The following is a 24,010-nucleotide window of genomic DNA, read 5'->3' as shown; positions in this document are numbered from 1 at the left end:
GGGCCCAGGGAGATGGCTCCGTACCACTTGTTTGAGGGAGAGGAAACAGAAGCACAGAGAGGTGAGGTGACCTCTGATCTCACCGTGAGGCCTTGTCACCCACCACTTTCCCCAGCAAGGTCCCTTTGCATCATGGGCCAATCAGCCTTGAATAATTGCCCAACCATGTTTTTCCGGCAACATCATCCTAAAATATGCATGCTCTACATTTTATTGATTGACACCTCCCACAATCATGTGTTTGTTGTAACTGATTTTGTATTTTATGGTAGGATCAGAGTAGCCCCTTTAACCACACTCAGAAGGAAAACAGGTGGCCGAGGGAATGGACCATTGCCAGGCCTCTTAAGACAGACCTGTGTTCGTGTCAAAACCGGTAGGGGAGTAAGGAAAAGAAAAATGGAGTGTTGAGCAATCTTAGATGGCAAAGGAAGATAGTGCATGGTACTTGCCAGCCTTCCTCTTGAGAGTGGTTTGAGCCCTAGCCTTCCAGTGGTGTAGGGTTGTGTGACCTGCACAGCCGTTCCCACAAGCGCTCTCCTTCCTGGTCAACAATGAGTAAGCACTGTTTATTAGCACTTGGCGAAGCTGCAGGTCTAACAGTTGAGGACATAACTCCTGATGGCTCTTCGATCTCACGAGGCTTGAAATAAATGGTATTTCTGGAACTAAAGCTGTAGGACACATTGTTAATATTCTGAAACCATCATTGGGCTCCAGCGACGGCGTGTAGCCGTACGCAACAGTGCCATCTTGTGGACAGTGAGCATAGAGCCTGGAAAGGAGCCGTTCACCCGGGTGGTGATACAGGCAAGAAGAATTAAATAGATACTTTGAAATCTCCTCAACTAAAATCCCTTTACCTGAAGCAACTTATATCATCGTTATTACTGGTATTATAATTCCAAAAGAAGCTACGTCTTGGGAAAAATTAGTGGTTCTGTTTTCTTGTGTGTTTTTTTTAATTAGAAATAAAGTGCATTAACCATGAGCAAAAATCATCTGCCTTAGGATGGAATCATATGTAGTATTGGAATTTTCCTCTTGGAAATGCTGAATCTTTGTTCATTTAGAGAGAACCCCAGCCAAGATTCAGAGACTGAAGTACAAATATCACATGTTTAAGAAGATTAGAATTTTTTAAAGATCTCCTCCACCCCCAATTTCTTTCTATTTCTCATTTACTGTATCATAGGCTTCTACCCATTGGAAATGGAATAAAGTGATGATAACTGATGTGGGAAACAAAGGCAAAAGAAATACTATTAAATTTCCTTACCACCCACGACCCATTGACAAGTGCTTGAAACAGGCAGAATGACCTCCCTCTAGGGACACAGGTGCCTCAAAGTTAATTCTTTGCTAAGGGCAATCTTAGCGTCCTTCAGGACCCTGTAAGTCTACTCTAACATAAAAATTCCTTTGGAAACTTCCTTTATCTCTACCCACCAAGATACATGTTGGCAATCATCCTCAAGCATATGACCTGCTGATACACATCTGAAGAGTCTTATGACTGAGTGGTTTTTTTTTTTTTAAGATTTGATTTATTCATTTGACAGAGAGAGAGAGAGAGAGCACAAGCAGGGGGAGTGGCAGGTAGAGGCAGAGGGAGAAGAAGGCTCCCAGCTGAACAAGGAGCTTGATTCAGGGCTCAGTCCCAGGACCCAGGGCTCAGGATCATGACCTGAGGGAAAGGCAGATGCCTAACACACAGAGCCACCCAGGGACCCCTCATGACTGAGTTTTTAACCAAACAGTGATAAATGACCTTTTCCCAACAATAGCTTGCCTCCTCAAAGTCCTAGAAACCTTGCTTCCAAAATTCCTTAGAGACTTAGGCTATCCCTAACCCCCTCCCAACTTGAAAGTAAGTAATGGGCCACTCCTCATGACCCCAGTGCACTCTTTCTGCCCCTGGGTACTGTCCCTGTGCTTTCATAAAACCACCTTTTTGCACCAAAGACGTCTCAAGAATTCTTTCCTGGACATTGGTTTTGAACCCTAACATCTTTTCCTACATATAACCACAAGATAGAAGACAGTGTTCATAGAAAATACAGGGTTTATCTTTGAGGAAAGAATTATTTAAAGCATAGCTAGTAAACAAAACAAAACAAAAAGAGGCGGGGCACTTGGGTGGCTCAGTGGGTTAAAGCCTCTGCCTTCTGCTCAAGTCATGATCCCAGGGTCCTGGTATCAAGCCCCGCATCAGACTCTCTGCTCAGCAGGGAGCCTGCTTCCCCGCCCTGCCCCCCACAAGATAGAAGCAGGGAGCCTGCTTCCTCCTCTCTCTGCCTACTTGTGATCTCTGTCTGTCAAATAAATAAAACCTTTAAAAAAAAATAAAAAGAATGCTTAACTAATGAGTAATTTTGGTTAGAAAATGGAGATGAATTGTTCCTTGTACATTGCTGAGAACAGAGAATGAAAACCTTGTAGGTGGGAGTATTGTTTTCCAGCCAACGATAACAGAATTAAGTTGCTATGCTAATAATCTAACATTTTGCTAATAAAGAGATATTGAAATTGTGGTCATTATGAACATATGTGGAATGTTACTAAGCTCTGCATAGTGGAAAAGGAATGGAGAGTTGAGAAGCCTGGTTCCAGGTTTGGTGCTAAACTCACTTCATCACCCCAGGCAAGACCATTGAGCTTCCTGCCTGCTTAAAAGCTGTGATTCTAATGATGTAAAGATGAAATGAATGATAGTCTGCTGTATCTTGATGGGGTGATGGGTCACTTGATTCACCCCCTAGATGAATGAACCCGTGTATGGCTTTATCAGTTTGAGTGTGGGATAAGCATGGACGTACCTGTTGTTCATCAACTGACTGAAGAAAGTTAAGATTTACATAGACTGCAGCTTAGTAATGGCCACATGCTTTACAGAAGCATTCCTATCAGGCCTGTTTTTAAATGATGAGCCCTGAAACCCATTTAAAATAAGAAATGTTTTAGGGTGCCTGGTTGGCTCAGTCAAGCATCTGACTCTTGATTTGGGCTCAGATCATGATCTCATGGTTGTTAGATCGAGCCCCGTGTCGGGCTCTGCGCTCAGTGGGGAGTCTGCTTGAGAGTCTATCTCCACTCTTCCTCTGCCCCTACCCCCCACCCCACAGGCTCACTCTCTAAAATAAATCTTAGGAAAAAATGAAAAATAAGAAATGTTCCAGTAAAGTATTACAGGGACAAGCTCTCCCCATACCTGTCTGTAAGCACAGGAGCACGATTCTCCCACTCGTGCTATACCTGGTTTCTAAAGGAGCCTTGTTGGGATCCAGAATGTTCCATTGATTGTCTTATTTATTCTTTGGAAACTTCTGGTATTTAGGTTAGAAGGATTTTGGACAATTAAATGAAACTGATAATTTTCTTGAATTTTCTGGTAGGTTTTGATTCCAAATATATGGTATAGAAAAGGTTCTGAACTAGCTTTTCCTGGTCTGTGAAAACCCACTAAATGACTCTCCATATCAGAACCTTCTTACCACTACTCCTGTTAAATTAATGGGAAACTCTCCATGGACCTAAGAATCACAACCACAAATATATTGGTTTAATTTGTTTCATTTCCATATGCTTTGGGGTAATAGGAGTACCTTTTTCCCCCTCAAGATTTCTCTGTTTATTTAAAGAGCGAGGGAGAGGGAGGGAGGGGAAAAGGAGGGGCAGAGAGAGAGAGGGAGAATCCCAAGCAGACCCCCCCAATGAGCAGGGAGCCCAACATGGGGCTTGATCCCACAACGCCGAGATCATGACCTGAGCTGAAAGCCAAGAGTCGGAGGCTCAACCGACTGAGCCACCCAGGTACCCCATGAGTGCTTTTAATAGAGCCAATAAGCTGAGTAATTATATTTCATGTAAAATCTTAATTTATCATCTTTGTGGATATTATATTTAGAATATATTACAGATGGCTATTTTAGTGGCTCTTACTGCTTTTATAAAATCAATAAATTAAAAAACCTGAGCCAAGACTACTTTTGAGCTGTAGTCTCAGTGCCCCAGAAATGTATGTTTCTCCAATATATTAACAGCTATTTATACAGTTAATTTGACAGTGACTCAGTAAATATATTTCCGTTCCCAGGTCGTCCTGATAGCACCAATTTTAATCACAGCACTTAACTTCAGACATATTTTTTTCTTTTTCTCTTGTTCATAATTAAAAGCTATGTAATGGAGTAAAATCTACAGTCTTGGAAGAAAAACCAAGTAAAGGAGAATGAAATGGCATTGCCCCACTTCACATCTTTCCATGTCAGGTGCAAGGTTAGCTTAGGAAGGGAGAATGGTCTCCAGGGGCAGCTGGGATGTTTTAAGTATGTGTTCCTTACTTTTAATTAGATTTTTTTTTTATTGTGAGTGTGTTTTCATTCATGTCTGAGGGCAATATTGCTGACCAGATGACTTCCTAATTCAGGGATATGCAGAGCTAGATGTCAGATTTCATCAATAGTAACCTTCAGAATGTTTTCAAATCCTCTTTCCTAGTACAAAAGTACTGTGCGGTGAACATCATCCAGAACAGGATCAGAGTACCCAGAAATAATTTAAAGGAAACATTCTGTAGAATATTTACATAATCTCTGCCTTGCAATGAGAGACTCTATGTATAGTCACTTTAAAAAATGTACAGATAAAATCTAAAGGTGGTGAATCTGTTTCCATGTAACTAAGCCTTGGGAAAGACCCTTAACTTGGTTGGGCCTTTCTCTTCCATCAAGTGGGCATAACATTACTTCTCTCCTAGCAATGTCATGGGGAGTAAAGGGGGTCATTAATGTGTATCCCCCAGCAGAGTGTCTGGCACACAGCAGGTACCTAATAGATTGTAAATAGTACTTAATATTTATTTTCCCTGAATTTATTAATTGTTCTCTTCTAAAGGAAGTTCTCTGAGGCCCTCTCCCACTTTTCCTATTTCTTGTGATTCGCTGACATTAGACTTGGGTTAAATTGTGCTTTTGGCAAAGGTGGAGTTAGCAGTCTCTCCCTTCTAGCATATCTGGTTCCTCTTACTCCACTGCACATGCCCAGGTAGCTCTTGTCTAGCATCCCAAAGGGACCCATTTCTTTTCTTTTCTTTTCTTTTCTTTTCTTTCTTTCTTTCTTTCTTTCTTTCTTTCTTTTTTTTTAAATAAGGTGAAAAAACTTAGATTTAGCTAGCTGGACTCAGTTTAGATGATCCCAATTTTGTTGGCAACATCCAAAGCATCATAGTCAGGAGCCAGTTGAACATATGCCTTCTTTTCTTCATCAGGCCTGATCAAGATGTTGACCTTGGTCACATCAGTGACCTAGAACTTCTTCACAGCCTGTTTGATCTGGCGCTTGTTGTCCTAGACATCTTCAGTGAACACAAGTGTGTTGCCTTCTGTTTTCTTCACGGCTGACTCGTGGGCAGGGGGAATTTGATGATGTCATTGTGGTCAAGCTTGTTCCTTCTGGAGGAATCTATTTCTTTTTTGTTTTTTTAAGATGTGTTTATTTATTAGAGAGCAAGTGAGCAAGTGTGTGTGTATGGTAAGGGAGGGGCAGAAGGAGAGGGAGAGAGAAGAGAATCCCAAACTGACTCTGAGAAGAGCATGGAATCCAACATGGTGTTTGATCTCATGACCCCAAGATCATGACCCGAGCCAAAGTCAAGAGTTGGACGCTCAACCAACTGTGCCATCCGGTGCCCCACGAAGGGACCCATTTCTGAAAGCTTTGGTTGTGGCCAACTTTTGACATAGGTGTAGCAGACATTGGCCTAAGTGGTTCAGGACTGGGCATGTTGTGATGTGGAGGGAAGGAGTCACATCTCCTTAGGGGCCTCCTAGAAGCCATAAGAACATAGTCTATTTATCTCTCAATGCCTCCTGCCTAACAAGTTTCTGAACAAAGCAGGGGTATAACAACAGTTGAGTAAATAACTGAAAGAAAATTCTCTAATAGGGACTCAGGAAGACCTAAAACCTTCGAGATCTGAATGATCTCGAACATTCAGAGATCCATTACATCCTCGTAACAGGAAAGATCCAGATTCCATTACAGGAGATAAGGAAACTACTTAGGATCTCCTGGAACTCCACAAATCACAGAAACTAGCCCGCTGGCCGCTCAGTATTGTTGTAAAATGCTTTTCCACACAAAGAGTGAGAATTTTTTTTTCATTTTTCATTGATTCCTAGGTAGACAAGAACTCTAAAGAGCTCCACTTATCGCCATTTATCCACAATAGCAAGTTGTCTTTTAAAAAGATAGCAAAAATTTGTTATTCTTGAAGTTCTTTCTGTATTTAGAAGTGTTTTTTACTATAATGCATTTTGGTTTTGTTATTAGAACCGGTTCCGAACTCAGGGTTGGCTGCTTGCCACTGGAAAGTCAACACTGGAGAGAGATGAGGTGGTGGGAAAGGGAGGTGCCTGCTTTATTCAAGAAGCTGGCAACCTGAGAAGATGGCAGATTAATATCCCAAAGACCATCTTCCCTGTCTTGGGGAAGACTGAGGGTTTAAAGGGGGAATGTAGATAGGGGTGAGTGGTTACCCACATGGGAAGCTGGTACCCAGGAGGTTAGTTGTATATTGACATGCCCCAGAACAGACTTCTTGGCCTCGGTGGCAGCTGTTGATGGATGTGGTTGGGCCTTATCTTCTGGGAAAGTTTGGTCCTTCCCTTCTCAAGCAAGGCCAGTGGTCTTCAGATCTCAAGAAAGTAGTTAATTTGGTTACAGACTAAGGGACTTAAAGTCGGCAAGCAAGGAGTGCATAAGCTTGAAGCCAGTTAACCTTTGAGACCTGTTGGAATGCTGTTACAGTTCGTTACCTCTGTTATCATGAATTTTTCTTACATATGAATTCAAATGAATCAGGCTTTTTCTGTGGGTTGGTGGTTTTGTTTTTTCCCCAGCAGTCCTGTCTTAAATACATCACATCCAGCTGTCTTTGAATTTTTATCTGGCTTCATATTAAACCTTATAGTTGGTTCTCACCATCTGGATTACCCTGGGGGGAGGTCATCGGACTTTGATTTTGCAATTAGTTTAACCTTGGTCAATGGAAACTTTCAGTTTCCTGTGAAGGTCAGCAATTTGAAGTTGCAATATCTATAGAAATCATACTTCATTGTGGGCTTAGCCTAGAAGGTCTGAACCATAAAGGAGTGAACAGGGAGGTGTCAGACAGAGGGTATGTGAGGCCCCCTCCTACCCTTTCACTGAGAGGTTAAGGGGACTTACTGCGGCCAACCCGAAATATTTTGTGTGCAGAAAGAGCTGTATAAACCCTAAATATTGGTGGCAGAGGACATTTTTGGCATGAGATACTGTTTCCTTTCTTCTTCAGCCAATGGGGAAATTAAAGTTGTTTCCTTTCTTCTTTCAGGAGAACTCTTGAGAATTTCCCCCCTCACACTGTAACCTCTAATTAAATCTCCTTTGTAGAGATGTGATTTCTATATCACAGATCCCCCATTTCCCTGGGTAAGATCGGAGAGGCTTGTTTGGCTTCCTTATGTAGAAGCCTTAGCCTACGCCCCTCTGGGGGGTCAGCCTTCCTCTCCTTCCACTCTGACTGCTCTTGGCCTCTGACTACTTTCTCACACTTACCCCATGTCCCTGGCATGCTGGTTAGGTGGAACTGCTCCTTCATTAGCAAAGTGTCTCCATGAGGAGTCCTCACTCAACTGTTTGTTGTAGGTGTATGACTAATAAATGTAGAAGTCCTGAAGTTTGCAGGAGGCCTGCTTTTTTTTTTTTTAAACACATAAGCATGGACTCAAGGTTATCCCTAGAGCAATGTCACTCTCACTTGTGTTGCATTCGCAGTAACCCTGAGTGTGCCCAGGGGGAACGTGTGAGGAATAGGAACATCATCCATCAAGTGTTGGCTAGAAGGAGGAAAAGCAAGGTTGACAAGCGTAGTGTTAGAGAATAAGCTCTTTGATCAAAATGTCCACATGTAACTTTGTAACCCACACAGGGCCTAGCGTGATGTCTCACATGACAAGCGTAGTGTTAGAGAATAAGCTCTTTGATCAAAATGTCCACATGTAAATTTGTAACCCACACAGGGCCTAGCGTGATGTCTCACATACAGTAGGGCAATCAGTACATTCTTGAATGAACTGAGTGCAATGCAACAGTAGACACATGTCTTGGACCACTATTCTGAAGAAGGAAAAAAAAATGTGCAACATTCTGGGGGTGTTTTGACATCACATTTCAAAAACACAAATTTCCTCCTTTTTTTCCCTTAATTTTTAAAATTGTATTTATTTATTTATTTTAAAATTATTTTTATTAACATATAATGTGTTATTTGCCCCAGGGGTACAGGTCTGTGAATCATCAGGCTTACACATTTCACAGCACTCACCATAGCACATAGCCTCCCCAATGTCCATCACCCAACTACCCTCTCCCTGCCGGCAACCCTCAGTTTGTTTTGTGAGATTAAGAGTCTCTTATGGACGAATTTCCTTCTTGAAAGAGGCTTACTATGGGTAGAAATTGAGTGGTTCTTTGCTCACTCCCATCCAGTAATGCTGTCCAGAGCCATTAGATCCAAGGGTCGCTTTCATAATCTACCATCGCCATATCATGCCTTATGTTTTTCTGCCTAGGTGGTTCTGGTAAAATTGTTATCACAAGTGATTACCCTTAAGTCTAACCTATTCTGAAGGCAAATGTGGCTGATACTGTCATTTGAGGGCTAAGAAATATTTGTCTAGACGTTTGATCCAATCTGTATTTTTATTTGATGTGTAATTGGCGAGAAAATCGCAAAGACAAATTTAAATGCTTGCATCTCTAACCTTGTCACAGTGTCTGAGCATTCATTCATCATCATTATCTTGGATTCCTGCAGCCAGCAGACTTCATAGGAAAGCAAGCACTGAAACAGATTAAAGCCAAGGGGCTGAAACGGAGACTGGTCTGCCTCACCTTGGCAACGGATGATGTTGATCCGGAAGGAAATGAAAGCATCTGGTATGATGGCAAGGTGAGTGCTGAGGACCATGTAGCCAGGGGCCACTGCAATTTTTCACACCAGAAACCCTCCTTGCCTCTGTTTCCTTTTAGAGTTCTGTTGCTTTTTTGTTGTTGTTTTTTGTTTTTTTTTTGGGGGGGTGCTATTTATTTATCTATTGGTTAGGTAACACACTTTGATTTCTGAACTGACATTCAAGAAATAAAAATCGGTTAACTGAAAGGAAAACGAAAGGCTCATTTTCAAAAACATCAACTTCTCTCTACTTTGATTAAAGAAAATAAAACAAAGCACTTAAAATACAATGGACAAGGAGGAGGTATAATTGAGAGGCTCCAATGATCTACTTGCTCACCAAGTCCGTATCTGTGAATGCAAAAGATGGATTTTATTTTAAAAATTTTTGGCATTCTGGATTAGCTTCTCTGGGGTCTTGGAGAAGGAAGTAATTCTAACCTTAGCACATTTGCAGGGGGAAAAAAAAATGCCAAATGAAAATCTCCATGACAACAGACGGTAGAGCCTTAGAAAGTAAAGTGAAAGGTAGGAACCAGTTAGCTCTTCAGAAAGAGTAAATGTGCCTTCCTGTTTGGGAATGTTATTTTATTCTGTCTGTTGGTATTCAGTAAGACGAGACAATTTTCCAGTAGAACTTGATATCTTTGACTTTTTGCAAGTCTTTGTAAGGCCACGTTTGTTTTATGATTTTGCTATGTTTTGGCTGGGGTCATCAGGCAGGCGGGGCACTCTCCCCTTAGACCATGGGGTGAGCACATGACCATTGAGGCTCATCGGAACAGCTGTTCCATATTGAACAAGGTCTGCTTGGCCAATACCCAAAGACTCAGAGATCTGGCTCCATGGGTTTTTTCTCATGCACGGCAGCCTCCTTGATCCTTGTTTTCATTTCCCTTTTCTCTTCAGTGACAAAAAGAGCACCAGAGTTGGAGAAAGCCAGTGGCATCCAATCTCAGTCTTTGGATTACTAAAGAAATGGTCACGTGGGCTGAGGCATGGATTGTTTGATGTACAGCAAACATCTATACAGTTTCTAACTATGTCCTGGATATTTTTTACGTACTCATTTAACTTTAGAACACCGCTCCCAGATAGGTATGGTCATCCCATCTTAGAGATGAGGCTTTGGGGCTCAGAGAAGTGAAGTAACTTGCTTGAGGTTACGCCTCTAGTTATTGACAGAACTGATTTCTGACCCGGGTATAGTTGGACTTTGCATTCCTTATCCTTCCTTCTAAGCCATGCTGAATACTCTGATTTGCTCTCCTCTCTGTCTCTGCTCATGTCCCACTGTATTCTCTTCAGCACTTAATCAGAGCGCCACAGTTGTCCTACATCCCAGAAGCAGATGATGTTGTTAGACCCTTTGAAGCCAGCAGACTCTTTTCAGATTTCAAACTGTTTGTTAAACACCTTACCCTTAATTGTGCTGAGTTCGTTCTCTTTGAGCCTCTTACCTCACTGTCTCCTCCACCTTTCTGTTCTAAATTTCTGGTTCAGACCTCTTTTCATAATAGGCTTTTCCTCATACTTCACATTTGCCCAGGATTGCCACTGATAATCACCTCTGCCATTAACTAGCTGCTTCGCTTGACCTGATCTTAGCCTCTCTGGGCCTCCATTTTCTCATGTCTTAGATTCTTGGTGCCCCTAATTAATTTTTTCCCTAGTCATCAAATTTCCCCCACTTCCTCTTTCTTCTGTTTCTTGTTTTTTCACTCTGGTCTTGGCCAGCTTTCTAATACAGTCCATACCAACCCCTGCACAGACTTTCTGTTTTGGCTATGGAATGACAGATGATGCTGTTCTGTTCTGTTTTTTTGTTGTTGTTGTTTGTTTGTTTTTTTAAGAGAGAGAGTGAGTGAGCAAGTGTGAATGAGCATGTGCCAGCCAAGGGGCAGAGGGGCAGCAGGGTCAGATGGAGAGAGAGAATTCCTAAGCAGACTTCCACTGAGTGGGGAGCCTGACACAGGGCTCAATCTCGAGACCCCGAGTCACAACCTGAGCTGAAATCAAGAGTCTGACACTTAACCGCCTGAGCCTCCCAGGCGCTCCTATACTGTCGTGTTCTGTATGCAACCACACAACACCACCCTGATGAACATAGTATAAACCTGACACCCACATTCAAGTTAAAAAGGCTGGAAACTTGTATTTTAAACATACAAATATTACACGTCAACTATAGCTCAAAGCTGGGAAGGGTTTGAGCTGAAAACCCAAGTTCCATTATTGAATTTCATCTCCTTTTCTGAATCAGTGTGCTGTTTCCCTGCTGTATCTTTCATCTTTCCTCCTGTATGCCATCTGCTTACAGAGCTGTTAATCCAGTTGTAGTTGCCTTTTTTTTTTTTTAAGATTTTATTTATTTGTCAGAGAGAGAGCACAAGCAGGCAGAGCAGCAGGCAGAGGCAGAGAGAGAAGCAGGCTCCCCACTGAGCAAGGAGCCTGACATGGAACTCAATCCCAGGACCTTGGGATCATGACCTGAGCCAAAGGCAGCGGCTTAATCAACTGAGCCACCCAGGTGCCCCTGTAGTCGCCTTTACAAATAGCCCTTAAATTTCCTGATACCTGCTTGTCTGCTCTTTGATGTTCAGTAGGGTCGTCTCCTCACCATGCCAGATCCTCTTTATACTCTGGAAAGATAGGAAATACTCTTTGCTCTATTTCCTGACTTTGTGGGGACTTGTACTACCTTTGGTATTTGGTATTCTATTCTTGCAAATATTTTACTGCCAGGGATAAGGTGCAAACTTACAAGGTACAAATTTGTTATTCAACAAATGCTAGTAGGCACCAGGGATACAGCAGTGAACAAAACAGACAAGCTTCTGGGCCTCCATGGATCTGACATTCCAGGGCAGAGAGAGCTAGACGGTGAACAAACTCACTAAATGGCACATCCGGGGTGCTGAGTGCCCGGAGGAAAAGGAAAGTCCAGCTGAGAGATGGGCGGTGATGCCAGGAGGGATTATGATTTTAAATAAGGCTTAATTTTTTAAAATTGAGGCATTAAAGTGTGGGTATGAAAAGGCTTCTGTTATAAAAGCAGGTTTGTTAGGAAGTTTTCTTTTTTTCTTTTTACAAGATTTTATTTATTTGAGAGAAAGAGAGGGAGAGACAGCATGAGCAGGAGGGGCAGAGGAAGAGGGAGAGAGAGAATCTCAAGCAGACTCCATGCTGAGCATAGAGCTTGACCCCACGACCTTGGTTGAGTGGAAACCAAGAGTCAGATGCTTAACTGACTGTACCACTCAGATGCCCCTGTTGGGGAGTTTTAAAGAAAGTGTTTTCTATAAAGGATGTAGGCAACTAATGTAGGTAGTTTCACTAATCTTAGCAACTGGTTAAAGCAATTGCCTCTTCAGCGACTACAGACTTGTATAGAAATGAGATTCTTTATGCATTAGGATGAATATTGTCCTTCCAAGTAAGTAATCCTGGTTTTTTTTCTTCCCAATTATGTTGCCATTACTAAATATTTTTCTGAAAATGGTTAGAAGAGTCCACTTGTAAGGCATCCAAAAGAATTAGTCTTGTCACTCATTTTTGTCATATGTAATTTTTTTATTAAAAAATTTTTAAAGATTTTATTCTTAAGTAATCGCTGCACTCAGCAAGGAGCTTGAACTTACAACCCCCAGATCAAGAGTTGCATGCTCTGGGGTACCTGGGTGGCTCAGTGGGTTAAAGCCTCTGCCTTTGGTTCAGGCCATGATCCCAGGGTCCTGGGATGGAGCCCCACGTCAGGCTCTCTGCTCAGCAGGGAACCTGCTTTCCCCTCTCTCTGCCTGCCTCTCTGCCTACTTGTGATCTCTGTCAAATAAATAAATAAAATCTTAAAAAAAAAAAAAGAGTTGCATGTTCTACCCACTGAGCCAGCCAGGCACCCCAGTCACAGGTTCACTTTGACAAGAATCTTGACTATAGCTGTATGTACTTTGTTCATCAAGCTTGATTAAAAATATTTTATAGTTATAAAAAAAAGGTATTTTGTAGAAATGAAGTTTGGAGAGTTGAGAAAGTGGTCTTTTTTATTATTTAAAAACAAAAGCACACAGGGACACGCAGAGAAATAGAATGCATCCTCCAACTTAAATTACATTCTCTCCTTCAAAGGCCATCTACCCTGTTAGCTCCCCTAAGTCAGAAGGGTCTTGAGTTTTTCACAGAAAGTATTGAGAAAAGGCTAAACCTGAATGAGGACTGCTTTTTTGGTAAAAGGAAAGCCAGTGTTTAGCAAAGAATATGAAAACCTGCTAGGCAGAGGGTGGGTACAGGTTGTTTTTGTGATTCACAGAGCAAAAAGGAAGAATGGATTTAATTGAATCTGGAAGATTTTAAGGTAGAATGATATAAAATTGTTGCTAGGGAAAACCTTCCCTAGAAATTTAGTAAGATAAAAAGGAAAGGCTGGACTTCTAAAATACTCTAGGCTACTCAGCATTGGATTAGAGAGAAATTAAAGGAGACATGAAAGTTATCTAGGACAAAGCAACACATTCAATAAATACATTAAAAATAGCACTTGTGGGCACCTGGATGGCTCAGTGGGTTAAGCGTCTGCCTTTGACTCAGGTCATGATCCCAGGGTCCTGGGATCGAGCCCACATCGGGCTCCCTGCTCAGCGGGGAGCCTGCTTCCTCCTCTCTCTCTGCCTGCCTCTCTGCCTACTTGTGATCTCTATCTGTCAAATAAATAAATAAAATCTTAAAAAAAAAAATATCACTTGTGGGTGCCTGCATGGCTCAGTGGGTTGAAGCCTCTGCCTTCAGCTCGGGTCATGATCCCAGGGTCCTGGGATTGAGCCCCACATCGGGCTCCCTGCTCAGCGGGGAGCCTGCTTCCTCCTCTCTCTCTGCCTGCCTCTCTGCCTACCTGTGATCTCTGTCTGTGTCAAATAAATAAATAAAATCTTTAAAAAAAATACCACTTGTACAATAAATATGCTATTTCTTTACATTACTCATGCAGCGATAACTATAAGATGAATCACTGCTGGGATTTTAAGAGATGGGAAGGCCTGGGGAAGTGGTTCACACAATCTCTGAAAAGGGATGGGAGGTTTTTTGACCCAGTGAGTTAGGGGATTTAGCCAAGAGCCTTGCTTTGGCCTCTTCTTGTTTTCTTAAGATGCTTGCCCAAGCAAATCAGGTTATCTCTCCAGGATTCTAAACACAGACCTCAGGTTTACAGACTGGGGAGTGAAACCAAGGTTACCAAGAAAGTCTTCCAAAAGCTGTGATTAAAACTCCAACCTTCCTGACCCAAATCCCTGCCTTATATTACTCACAATGATTTAAAAGGAAAAAAAATCATTTTAGGGGCACCTGAACGGCTCAGTTTGTTGAGCGTCTGCCTTCGGTTCAGGTCATGAACTTGGAGTCCCAGGATTGAGCCCCGTGGGGGGCTCCCTACTCAGCAGGGAGTCTTGCTTCTCCTTCTGCCCCTCCCCCTGCTAGTGCTGATGTGCACACGCGCTCGCTCTTTCTCTTTCTCAAATAAAATCTTAAAGAAAAAAAGGATAAACCATTTTAAAGCATATGCATTCTCTCAGCAGTACCTCAGCAGTTAATAATTTGCCAGAGAAGCTTTTACTAATGAATACATTCATTTTTTAAAAAATCCACCAATTCTCCCCATAATAAGTTCAGAAATGATATGGAGAGCTTCTGATTTGGGGTTTCGGTGAGATAATTACAGACTAGGGCTATAGAGCCAGGAGTCTGTATTTAACGTCATAAATGTGTCGGCATCTAAGAGATGAGAAATGCTGTAATAAGACTGTTGACTGTAGTGGGCTCTTTGCTGAGGCAGCTGGCAGATCACCAGGCTGATTCCCGCCCATGAATTTTTGAGCGCCAGCTACAAGCGGCCTGCTATGCAAAACAGTCAGGCTGTACGGATTAGTGCAATGTTGTGTAGCCAGGAGAAGCCATTTTGAGTGGGGCTATATATCATATTTTGCTTTTGTTGTCTTCCTTTTACAATTTTTAAATGTGGTGTTTTAACCTGACATTTTCTATCACCTTTTTTTCCTTTCCCTCTTTTTCTTTCTTTCTTTCTTTCTTTCTTTCCTTTTCTTTTCTTAATCTAAGTTTACTGTTTCTCTTTCATCTTTCCCTTTAGATCTGGTTTTGACTTATCCTCTTATCTTTAAAACAAGCCTGAGTAAAGCCTTTGTTTTCACCTCCTAGGTTTTTTTCTTTGCTCAGTGTTTTTCTCTGGTTTGCCATCCTCTGTGATTCCATTTCATCCTCCATAACGCTGATTGCTCACGCCTGACTCCCTGTCTCCGCTCATCCTGGAAAGTTTCATCCCCCTTTTCCACCAGCCTCATTCCACCCAGCTTCCAAATGGAGAACAAATCCTGGCTTGATGATATTTACTTCCTGGCTTCTTGGTTCTATTTTCCTCTATCTCTGTGTTAATTCCTCAACAAGGCTGGAAGATTCTGAGGGTGGGAACCAAACCTCATTCATGCTCTAGAATGTCCCCCAAAATGTTTTGGACGTGGTGGGTCTAGAGAAGGTAAAGTTAACATTAAGTGCTTAGCATTACCAAGAATTGTTAAATGCTATGTACTCAAAGAATGTTCACTTCACATTAACTCTTGATTTATCAGTAGTTTAATTTGACAAGCCATTTCCTCAACCCCCCAAGAGGAACAGTTTACATTAGAAGTTTTAGAATTTTTTTTCCCTTGTGTCTTTTGCCATGCTAGTTGGATGGTGGAAGAGAATTTTTTTGAAGTTTAAAATGGAAACATTCGAGTCTTCACCTATCATATCTCTTGGCATGAAACTGAGGAAAATAGTGCCAGCTATTAAAAAAAACTAGGTGTGATTTAAAACTGAGAAGTTCGAGGCTGTTGATAGATATTTTGAGAATTATTTTTCACAATTTGCAAGCCTACTCTTCTCAGAAGTCAAGTTTGCTTCCTGGTGTTAGCCCCACAGAGAATAATCCCCAAACTTTCAGGTTGTTAGTTGAACCTATTTTTGAAGTGTTTAATCTGGAGGCGGGAGCACAAAGCTGTGGTCAAGGTGCTAAGGATTGCTGGGTCTTGTTTTTCAGGTGGTTGGCAACACGACATCTGGAAGCTACAGTTACAGCATCCAGAAGAGTCTGGCATTTGCCTATGTCCCTGTAGAGCTAAGTAAAGTAGGACAACAGGTGGAAGTTGAACTGTTGGGCAAAAATTACCCAGCAAGCGTCATACAGGAACCCTTGGTATTGACAGAACCAACCAGAAACCGGCTTCAGAAGAAAGGTGGAAAGGACAAAATTTGAAAAAGACCTTCGGCAGGCAACTGAATTATGTTAGCTCTATGACTATGCCAAACATCATAACTGATTGTTGGGGGAATACAAGAAACCAAGAGTTCATTTCAAAATCTTCACAATCTAGATTTGTGATCTCAATAAAATCTTTCTCAATTTTTTCCTCAGCAAGAGAGAATAATGGATTAGTGATTTATGTTGTTCTTTCAAATGAAGACATTTGAAATGAGTGTTTTTTAATTAACCTATGTTGTTTGTAAAACTCAACAAAACATTTAAGTGTCCACTAATATACAATCGCTATTACAATTGAATTAGAGGATGTTGTATAATTTTGGGAATATATGCTTATGGTTCTTGTACCTGAAAACAAATTGTTTTACATAAAAGCAAAAGCGGTACTATGGATGGATTTGTTTCATTGAGAAACAGTGGTTGAATAAGGGATAGTTTAATTTTTTATAATATATCTACAATGAAAATAGTAAAATTTAATATTGATACATACATTTTTATTCAATTCTCCGAAATACTTATTTTCTTAATGAATTCCCTGCAAGCAGTATTATGGGACATCATTATTGTCCTTTCAAAGGTTGTTTTAGAAGAGTAATTGCAAAAAAGAACAGTCTTCCAAAGGAAGCAGTGCTTGTAGACCTTCTGAAATGAAGCTGAAACATAGATTGTGCCAGGAAAACACAGTTTGAATACTGAACACCTCTCTTTGGGAAAGAATTAATGAAAGTTGACATCACATGTACCCTTCTGAATATCCTTTCACAAAGCATTTGACAAAGCAGGTCAAACAAGAGCTTAAGAGCTGACAGGATTGCCCTTAGCACTGTGTACAGCAAGAAAAAGGATGTATTTAGAAATAATTCTCTGATAAATTTTTCAGAATTGAATTTAGTTGACTGAACAAATCAAATTTTTTTGTAAAAGGTGGCTTATCACTTATAATTTGTTATATAAATGTTTGTTAAACATTTACGGAATCTTTCCTAGATATAAAAGTTGACTGTAAAACATAAAATGTATTCTAATTACAAAATTTTAAAATTTCTCATAAGTTTTACCAAGATGCCAAGTATACCTTTAAAATGTTTGATCGAAGCAATCATATATTAGAACTCCAATAGGCCATTCATTTCTCATTAGTATAGCTTTTTGTATGAGAAAAGAGGGAAATCTTGGTAACAAAATTTAATAATCTTGATAATTTCCTATTGTCAAGAATATTATCTTGGTGCAGTTACTATGGAAAATAGTATGAAAGTTCCTCAAAGAAGTAAAAAGAGAATTGTCATTTGACCCAGCAATTCCATTTCTGGGTATTTATCTGAAACAAACAAACAAACAAACAAACCACGAATTCACAAATCTTGCTGTTTGTGATAATGTGGGCGGAACTAGAGGGCCTTCTACTAGGTGAAATTAGAGAAAGACAAATATCATATGATTTCACTTATATGTGCAGAATCTAAGAAACAAAATGAACAGACATTACAAAACTCGATACAGAGCACAAATTGGCAGTTGCCAAAGTGGAGGGTTGTTGGTAGGTGGCAGAATGGATGAAGGGGGTCAGAAGGTACAAACTTCTGGGTATAAATACGCTTTGGGGATATACTATGTATCATGGTGAATATAGTTAGTATAATACAGAATATTTCAAAGTTGCTAAGAGAATAAATCTTAAGAGTTCTCATCATAAGAAAAAAATGTAACTTTGTATTGTGATGGGTGATAACTAGACTAGTGGGATCATTTCACAGTGTATATGAATATCAAATCTTTATTTGTACACCTGAAACTAATATAATGTTAAAATTTAGTTAGACCCAATTAAAAAAAAAAAAAAAAACCTCCATATCCATGATCTCAGTTCTGGTGTTAGGTGCTATTTAAAGCCTTTGCCTGGGAGATCCCACTTCTTATTCTCTGCCTCTGTGTAGTCCTTTAACCATTAAGATACCTACTTACCATCTCTGGATTCCTTTTCTGCACCATAGACACTCCGGGTTTTTTGGTGCAGTAATCAATAACGAAAGGACAACATTGCATTCACGCCCTCCAGTTAATATAGCACTAGGACAGATCAATAAAGAACATTTAGATGAATATTAAAGAAGTCCTATCCATAGTGTAAAAGACATGTGCTTCCTAATTTACTTAAGAAGTTGTGCCCATTCCTCCTTTCATGGTTGGTTGGTGCTGTTAAGTCACCCTGGCATCCCGGGCCCACCCAGCTGGTGCACCTGGCCTGGCTGCAAACTTTGGCCTCAGCCAATGCATAGGTTGACCAGTGACCTACGAGACCACTGAGCCAGACTTCCCAAGGGAAGTCGAATTGTGAAACATAGGAAAATAAACCGATGAGCCCTGAAAGCTGAAGCTGAGAAGATGAAGTAAAGGTGTAAGAGAAGTTTTGGTATAGCAAGAACACCTGACAAGGGGAGAGGCCCCAAGAGAAAGACCAGTTTCTGAAGCTTTCAGTTCCCAATGGCTTATCAGCTGGCTGTTAAGTCAACACCTGGACCCAAAAGAGCCTCCCTAAAACTGTTAGCTGCTGGAGGGTGGCCCAGGCCCCGAGAGAGGCCTCACAGGAACAGGCCCAGGATCAGGGTCAGCCATGAAGAGCAAACAACCAGCACGCTTGAAAGTACTCTTTACTGATGTGCAGAAGCCCGTGTCTACGGCTTAGGAAAGAATGTTCTCGAGAATGTGATAGTGAATGATGGGCGCTTTCTTTCCTTGAGCTAGGAAAGCTTCTCAGAACTGCAAAACCACTGTCTAGTCAACACAGTACCAGAACATGGATGGATGTTGTTAAGTTGCTGGTGTTCACCGCTAATCTATGTTTTTCTCCTTTTCTACTGATGGGAAAGGTGGCAGAGAAACCCATATTTAAGTATGCCATATGGCCCATTAAATAACAGATTCTGGAATATTACTGAGAGGACTTTGTGCATGTTTGAACTGCACAAAAAGGGTGACATTAGAAGGAAACAAAGCATCTGTGAGAGGAAGAAAGTTTCAGCTGTACAAACAGCATCCTTTAGCCCAAGTCTCATAAAAGCCAAGAGCCCAAAACCAAATCAAACTCTTCTCCTGATGAACCGACAAATGTAAGTAGAAATGACAGATCTTATTTGTCTGCCATTAATGAATCTCCAGAATAGTTCAGTAGTTTATATGAATTATAAAGGCATATAATTTATATAAATATAAAATCATATAAATTATATGAATTATAAAAGGCAAACACATGACTTAATTATATTTTCTCCAGGTATACACTTTGGAAGTATTAGCATGCCATGAAACATAGGAGTGGGGTGGTTAAAAAAAAAGGTACTGGACAGAAAGCCAGAAGACTTGCCTTTCCCAGCTCTTTCACCGGCCAAGAACAGACTACATCATCATCTGCTAAAGCCTTTCTTGTATTTAAAGTTCTCTGGGTAATTGCTTTCCTCACTGAATTATTTGTTAGTCTACAGGAGTTCATTGAGTATTTCCAACAGGCCAAGCACTGGAAAAGCAGTGAACAGACATGGTCCCTGCCTTTGTGGAATTTATAGACCAGAGATGTCAAGCATTTAACGGAAAAAACAGGTGTGTATTTCGTTATAAACTAAGGTGTCACGAAAGCCAAGGGGAGAAAACATTTTGAGAAGAGGAAGGCTAACTGCATCCAAAGGTAAGATTAAGGGCTGAGAAGTGCCTCTGAGGTTAGACTACAGTGTCATTGGCACCATTGGCATGAGGTCTTTCTGCGGGACTGGTGAGGGTGGAAGGTAGACCTTATTGAAAAAGGACTAGGAGGTAAAGTGTTGGAGGCAGTGAACATAGACTCTTATCATCCAGGAGCAGCTCCTACTAAGGAACAGAGGGTAGCAGTCAGGAAGCTTCCGGCTGCAAGTAAGAAAACATCCCATTAACAGCAGCTGAAGCAATTATTTATTTATTTATTTATTATTTATTTATAAGCAATTATTTATTTTATTAAATAAAAAAATTATTTTATTAAATAAAAGCCAAACTTAAGAAGAGTTTGATTTGATTTGGGGCTCTTGGCTATTTTATTAAATAACATAGTAAGAAGTCTGGAGGTAGGCTCAATGATGCCATTAATTATCTCAGTTCTCTTTATTTCATTATGTCAAATCCTCCTCCCTGTAAAACACTTTTTCAGTCTAAATCATCTGTTGTCAATTGTTGATGTTTTGATCATCTATCTACCTCAAATTAGCACATCTTTATTGCTTCTCTTATTGAATATTGGCTTCCACATGGAAATTAACTTAGAGAAGCCCTGGGCACCTGGGTGGCTCAGTAGGTTAAGCATCTGCCTTAGACTCAGGTCATGATCCCAGGGTCCTGGGATCAAGTCCACATCGGGCTACCTGCTCTGCAGGGAGTCTGCTTCTCCCTCTGCCCCTCCCCCAACTGGTTTTCTCTCTCTCTGGCTCTCAAATAGGTCAATAAACATCTTTAAGGAATTTTTAGAGAAATCTGGTTATACCATAAGTACTTAACCACTGGCAGACTCAGCTGTATGCATTCATTTCAAGAGTAAGTTCTTTTTTTTTTTTTTTAAGTAAATTAGCCTTTCTTTTTTTTAAAAAAGATTTTATTTATTTATTTGACAGATAGAGATCACAAGTAGGCAGAGAGGCAGGCAGAGAGAGAGAGAGAGAGAGGAGGAAGCAGGCTCCCTGCTGAGCAGAGAGCCCAATATGGGGTTCGATCCCAGAACCCTGGGATCATGACAAGAGCTGAAGGCAGAGGCTTTAACCCACTGAGCCACCCAGGCACCCAAGAGTAAGTTCTTTACTGCAGGAATCATTCAAGCTTACTTCAGGCATAATTTGAGTCTTCAATCCCTGTGGGGCCAGTTAAAACAGTAGAGGGATTGTAAACACAAAGAAATAGAAGTTAAGTTCAATTCTGTCATTCTGTGCAACTACTTCGAGTTTCTATTGATGCTGATTATGAAGCAGGGCAAATTGTGAGGTATAATATCAAGAACAGATTTTAGTTCATACATGAAATATCTTACTGGTTTTGAACACTATCTCTAAAATCCACATGTTCTCTTTTTAAATGGTTGTTGAAACTCAAAAAAGGATTAAGAAAATATAATCATCAGTGGTATAATTTTTTTTTAAAGATTTTATCTATTTGACAGACAGAGATCACAAGTAGGCAGAGAGGCAGGCAGAGAGAGAGGAAGCAGGAACCCCACTGAGCAGAGAGCCGATTGGGGGCTCAATCCCAGGACCCTGAGATCATGACCTGAGCGGAAGGCAGAGGCTCTAACCCACTGAGCCACCCAGGTGCCCCATCAGTGGTATAATTTAATAGTTACCTAAATTGTGACTTTTCAGTATTTTATTAGTTACTGGACAAATTATTTACATAAAATATTATATGAGACTCTAATCAAAGGAACAATACACAGTTTGTGGAGAAGGTTATTAATCATGCACTAACCAAATCTCAGGAAATGGTCGTTTATTCAGAATAAACAATCCAACTTCAAAGAATGTCAGGAGAAACAACAAAAGATGCTGGTCTTACAGTGTTGGAAGAAATCAGCAGAGCCGTATTTGACTGCCTTGATCTTTTTCACCAATGACTGGGCACTTGTTTTAAAGCGGTAGATTAAATAATGTTACACTTTGTTATCATTCATCCATTTTCTCTGATTTTAGCAGATGAAGAAAAACCATATATAATATATATGTGTGTGTATATATATATGTATATATGTGTATAATAGAACTGTATGACAAAATTTTTTTTTTAAGATTTTATTTATTTCTTTGGCAGAGACAGATCACAAGTAGGCAGAGAGGCAGGCAGAGAGAGGAGGAAGCAGGCTCCCCGCTGAGCAGAGAGCCCGATGCAGGGCTCGATCCCAGGACCCTGAGATCGTGACCTGAGCCGAAGGCAAAGGCTTTAATCCACTGAGCCACCCAGGCGCCCCTGTATGACAAATTTTTTAAAAAACATTTTATTTATTTGAAAGAGAGAGAGAGAGAGAAAACATGAGCGGGGGGAGGGGCAGAGGGAGAGGGAAAGCAGGCTCCCCACTGAGCAGCAGAGAGTGTGACAAATGGGCTCCATCCCAGGACCATGGAATCATGACCCGAGCTGAAGGCAGACACTTGACCAACTGAGCCACCCAGGTGCCCCTGACGCATTTTCTGAGGAAGATATTTTAGTGGGAAATTTTCAACTACGGAGATATTTGAAAGCCACTATACTTGTCCCCAAAGAAATAAAGACCATACGGCAATTTCTACAGTTGGTTGTGAAAGGGGATTTTTAGGAATCTCTGCCAAATTTATTATGTTAAAGTCTTTTCCTAATTTTTTATACATGTGTTGCTCATGTAAAAAACTGACTTTTGAAAATTAAGCCTAAAATATGTTCTGCGGTCAACTATGTGCAAAGATAACTGGACAAATCCGCTACACTGTTGATTTAACGTTAATATGTGAAGAAGATTAATTTCAGTGAAGTCAATGCAAAGCTTAAATCTTTAAAACAGAAAAGGTGACTTTATTATTACAGACAACAGACTGTTTTATTACAACAGGCCAATATGTAGATATACTTTCCTTTTTCAAAAATACATAATATAACTTTAAAACATTAATCCCTTTTCCATGCTATTTACTTAATTTCTATTTTTCTTATTATGTTTACTGGCATGATACAAAGTTTAATATAAAGTGTTCATTCTTTGTGTTCCTTTTCTGGTTATTATTTGTTTTATCTCATGATTATTACCCCAAAATAATTATGTCCTATAAAAAGAGGCAGGGTTTAAAAAAAAAAATGGTTGGTCATTCTGTACTCCCCTGTCTGGCAGGTCCGCAAGGATAACTATTGTAACAGCTGGGGCTGGTCTCCCTCCATGTGGCCTCTCCATGTGATCAACTTGCCAGGTAGTTCCTAGGAGAGAACTTAACATGGAGAACTAGTAAGGAATGCCTGGATGGGGGCTGCCAAGCCAACACCAGGACCATTTGGGAAGGGGCTGCCAGAAGGAGCTGGAAACCACAGAAGATTGAACCATGGTGTTGACGATGCTACCCAAAGCCTAAAGGAGGAAAGAAACACCCTGCTTCTCTCTCCCTCCCACATTCCAATCTCTCACCAGTGCCCCCTTTGGCTGAACCTATGTGGGAGCAAGCAGGTAAAGGAGTCTGCGACATGTAGCTTGTATTCAGAACAGAGCAGAGGAAGATCATGAAATGGATCGCATGGCATACAACATGGCATGTTGTATCGCATGGCACACAATACCATCATAGCACGTGCAGGCCTGGCCAAAGGGGTTGGGAGGTATTGGTCTAGAACCTGCTTAAGAAATGGGTATACAGGGGCGCCTGGGTGGCTCAGTGGGTTAAGCCACTGCCTTCGGCTCAGGTCATGATCCCAGGTCCTGGGTTCAAGCCCCGTATCGGGCTTTCTGCTCGGCAGGGAGCCTGCTTCCTCCTCTCTCTCTGCCTGCCTCTCTGCCTACTTGTGATTTCTCTCTGTCAAATAAATAAATAAAATCTTTAAAAAAAAAAAGAAATGGGTATACAGTGTACAGTGTAAAATGTTCAGTACAGAAAAAGTGAATGCAATTCAGTTGTTGTATATAGTAAATATTGTGCAAAGACTAAGGCTCGGACTATGTGAAAGGTAAAGGAAAGGAAAGA

The 24,010-nt window shown here is 40.8% G+C and overlaps 1 protein-coding gene across 1 annotated transcript in view; it reads left to right on the top strand.

Annotated features, from left to right (window-relative positions):
• The window catches only part of DMGDH (dimethylglycine dehydrogenase), a 58,186-nt gene extending 41,726 nt beyond the window's left edge, over positions 1–16,460 (top strand). The window contains exons 15-16 of the mRNA XM_047730706.1: positions 8,861–8,995; positions 16,083–16,460. Coding sequence (XP_047586662.1) covers positions 8,861–8,995; positions 16,083–16,298 — 351 coding nt within the window. The 3' untranslated portion in view covers positions 16,299–16,460. The remainder of the gene's footprint in view (positions 1–8,860; positions 8,996–16,082) is intronic.
• Positions 16,461–24,010: the final 7,550 nt, after the last annotated feature.

This window comes from Lutra lutra, chromosome 5 (genome assembly GCF_902655055.1).
Source record: "Lutra lutra chromosome 5, mLutLut1.2, whole genome shotgun sequence".
In the NCBI taxonomy this organism is placed as follows: domain Eukaryota; kingdom Metazoa; phylum Chordata; class Mammalia; order Carnivora; family Mustelidae; genus Lutra; species Lutra lutra.
This window is presented reverse-complemented; position numbering and strand designations above follow the sequence as displayed.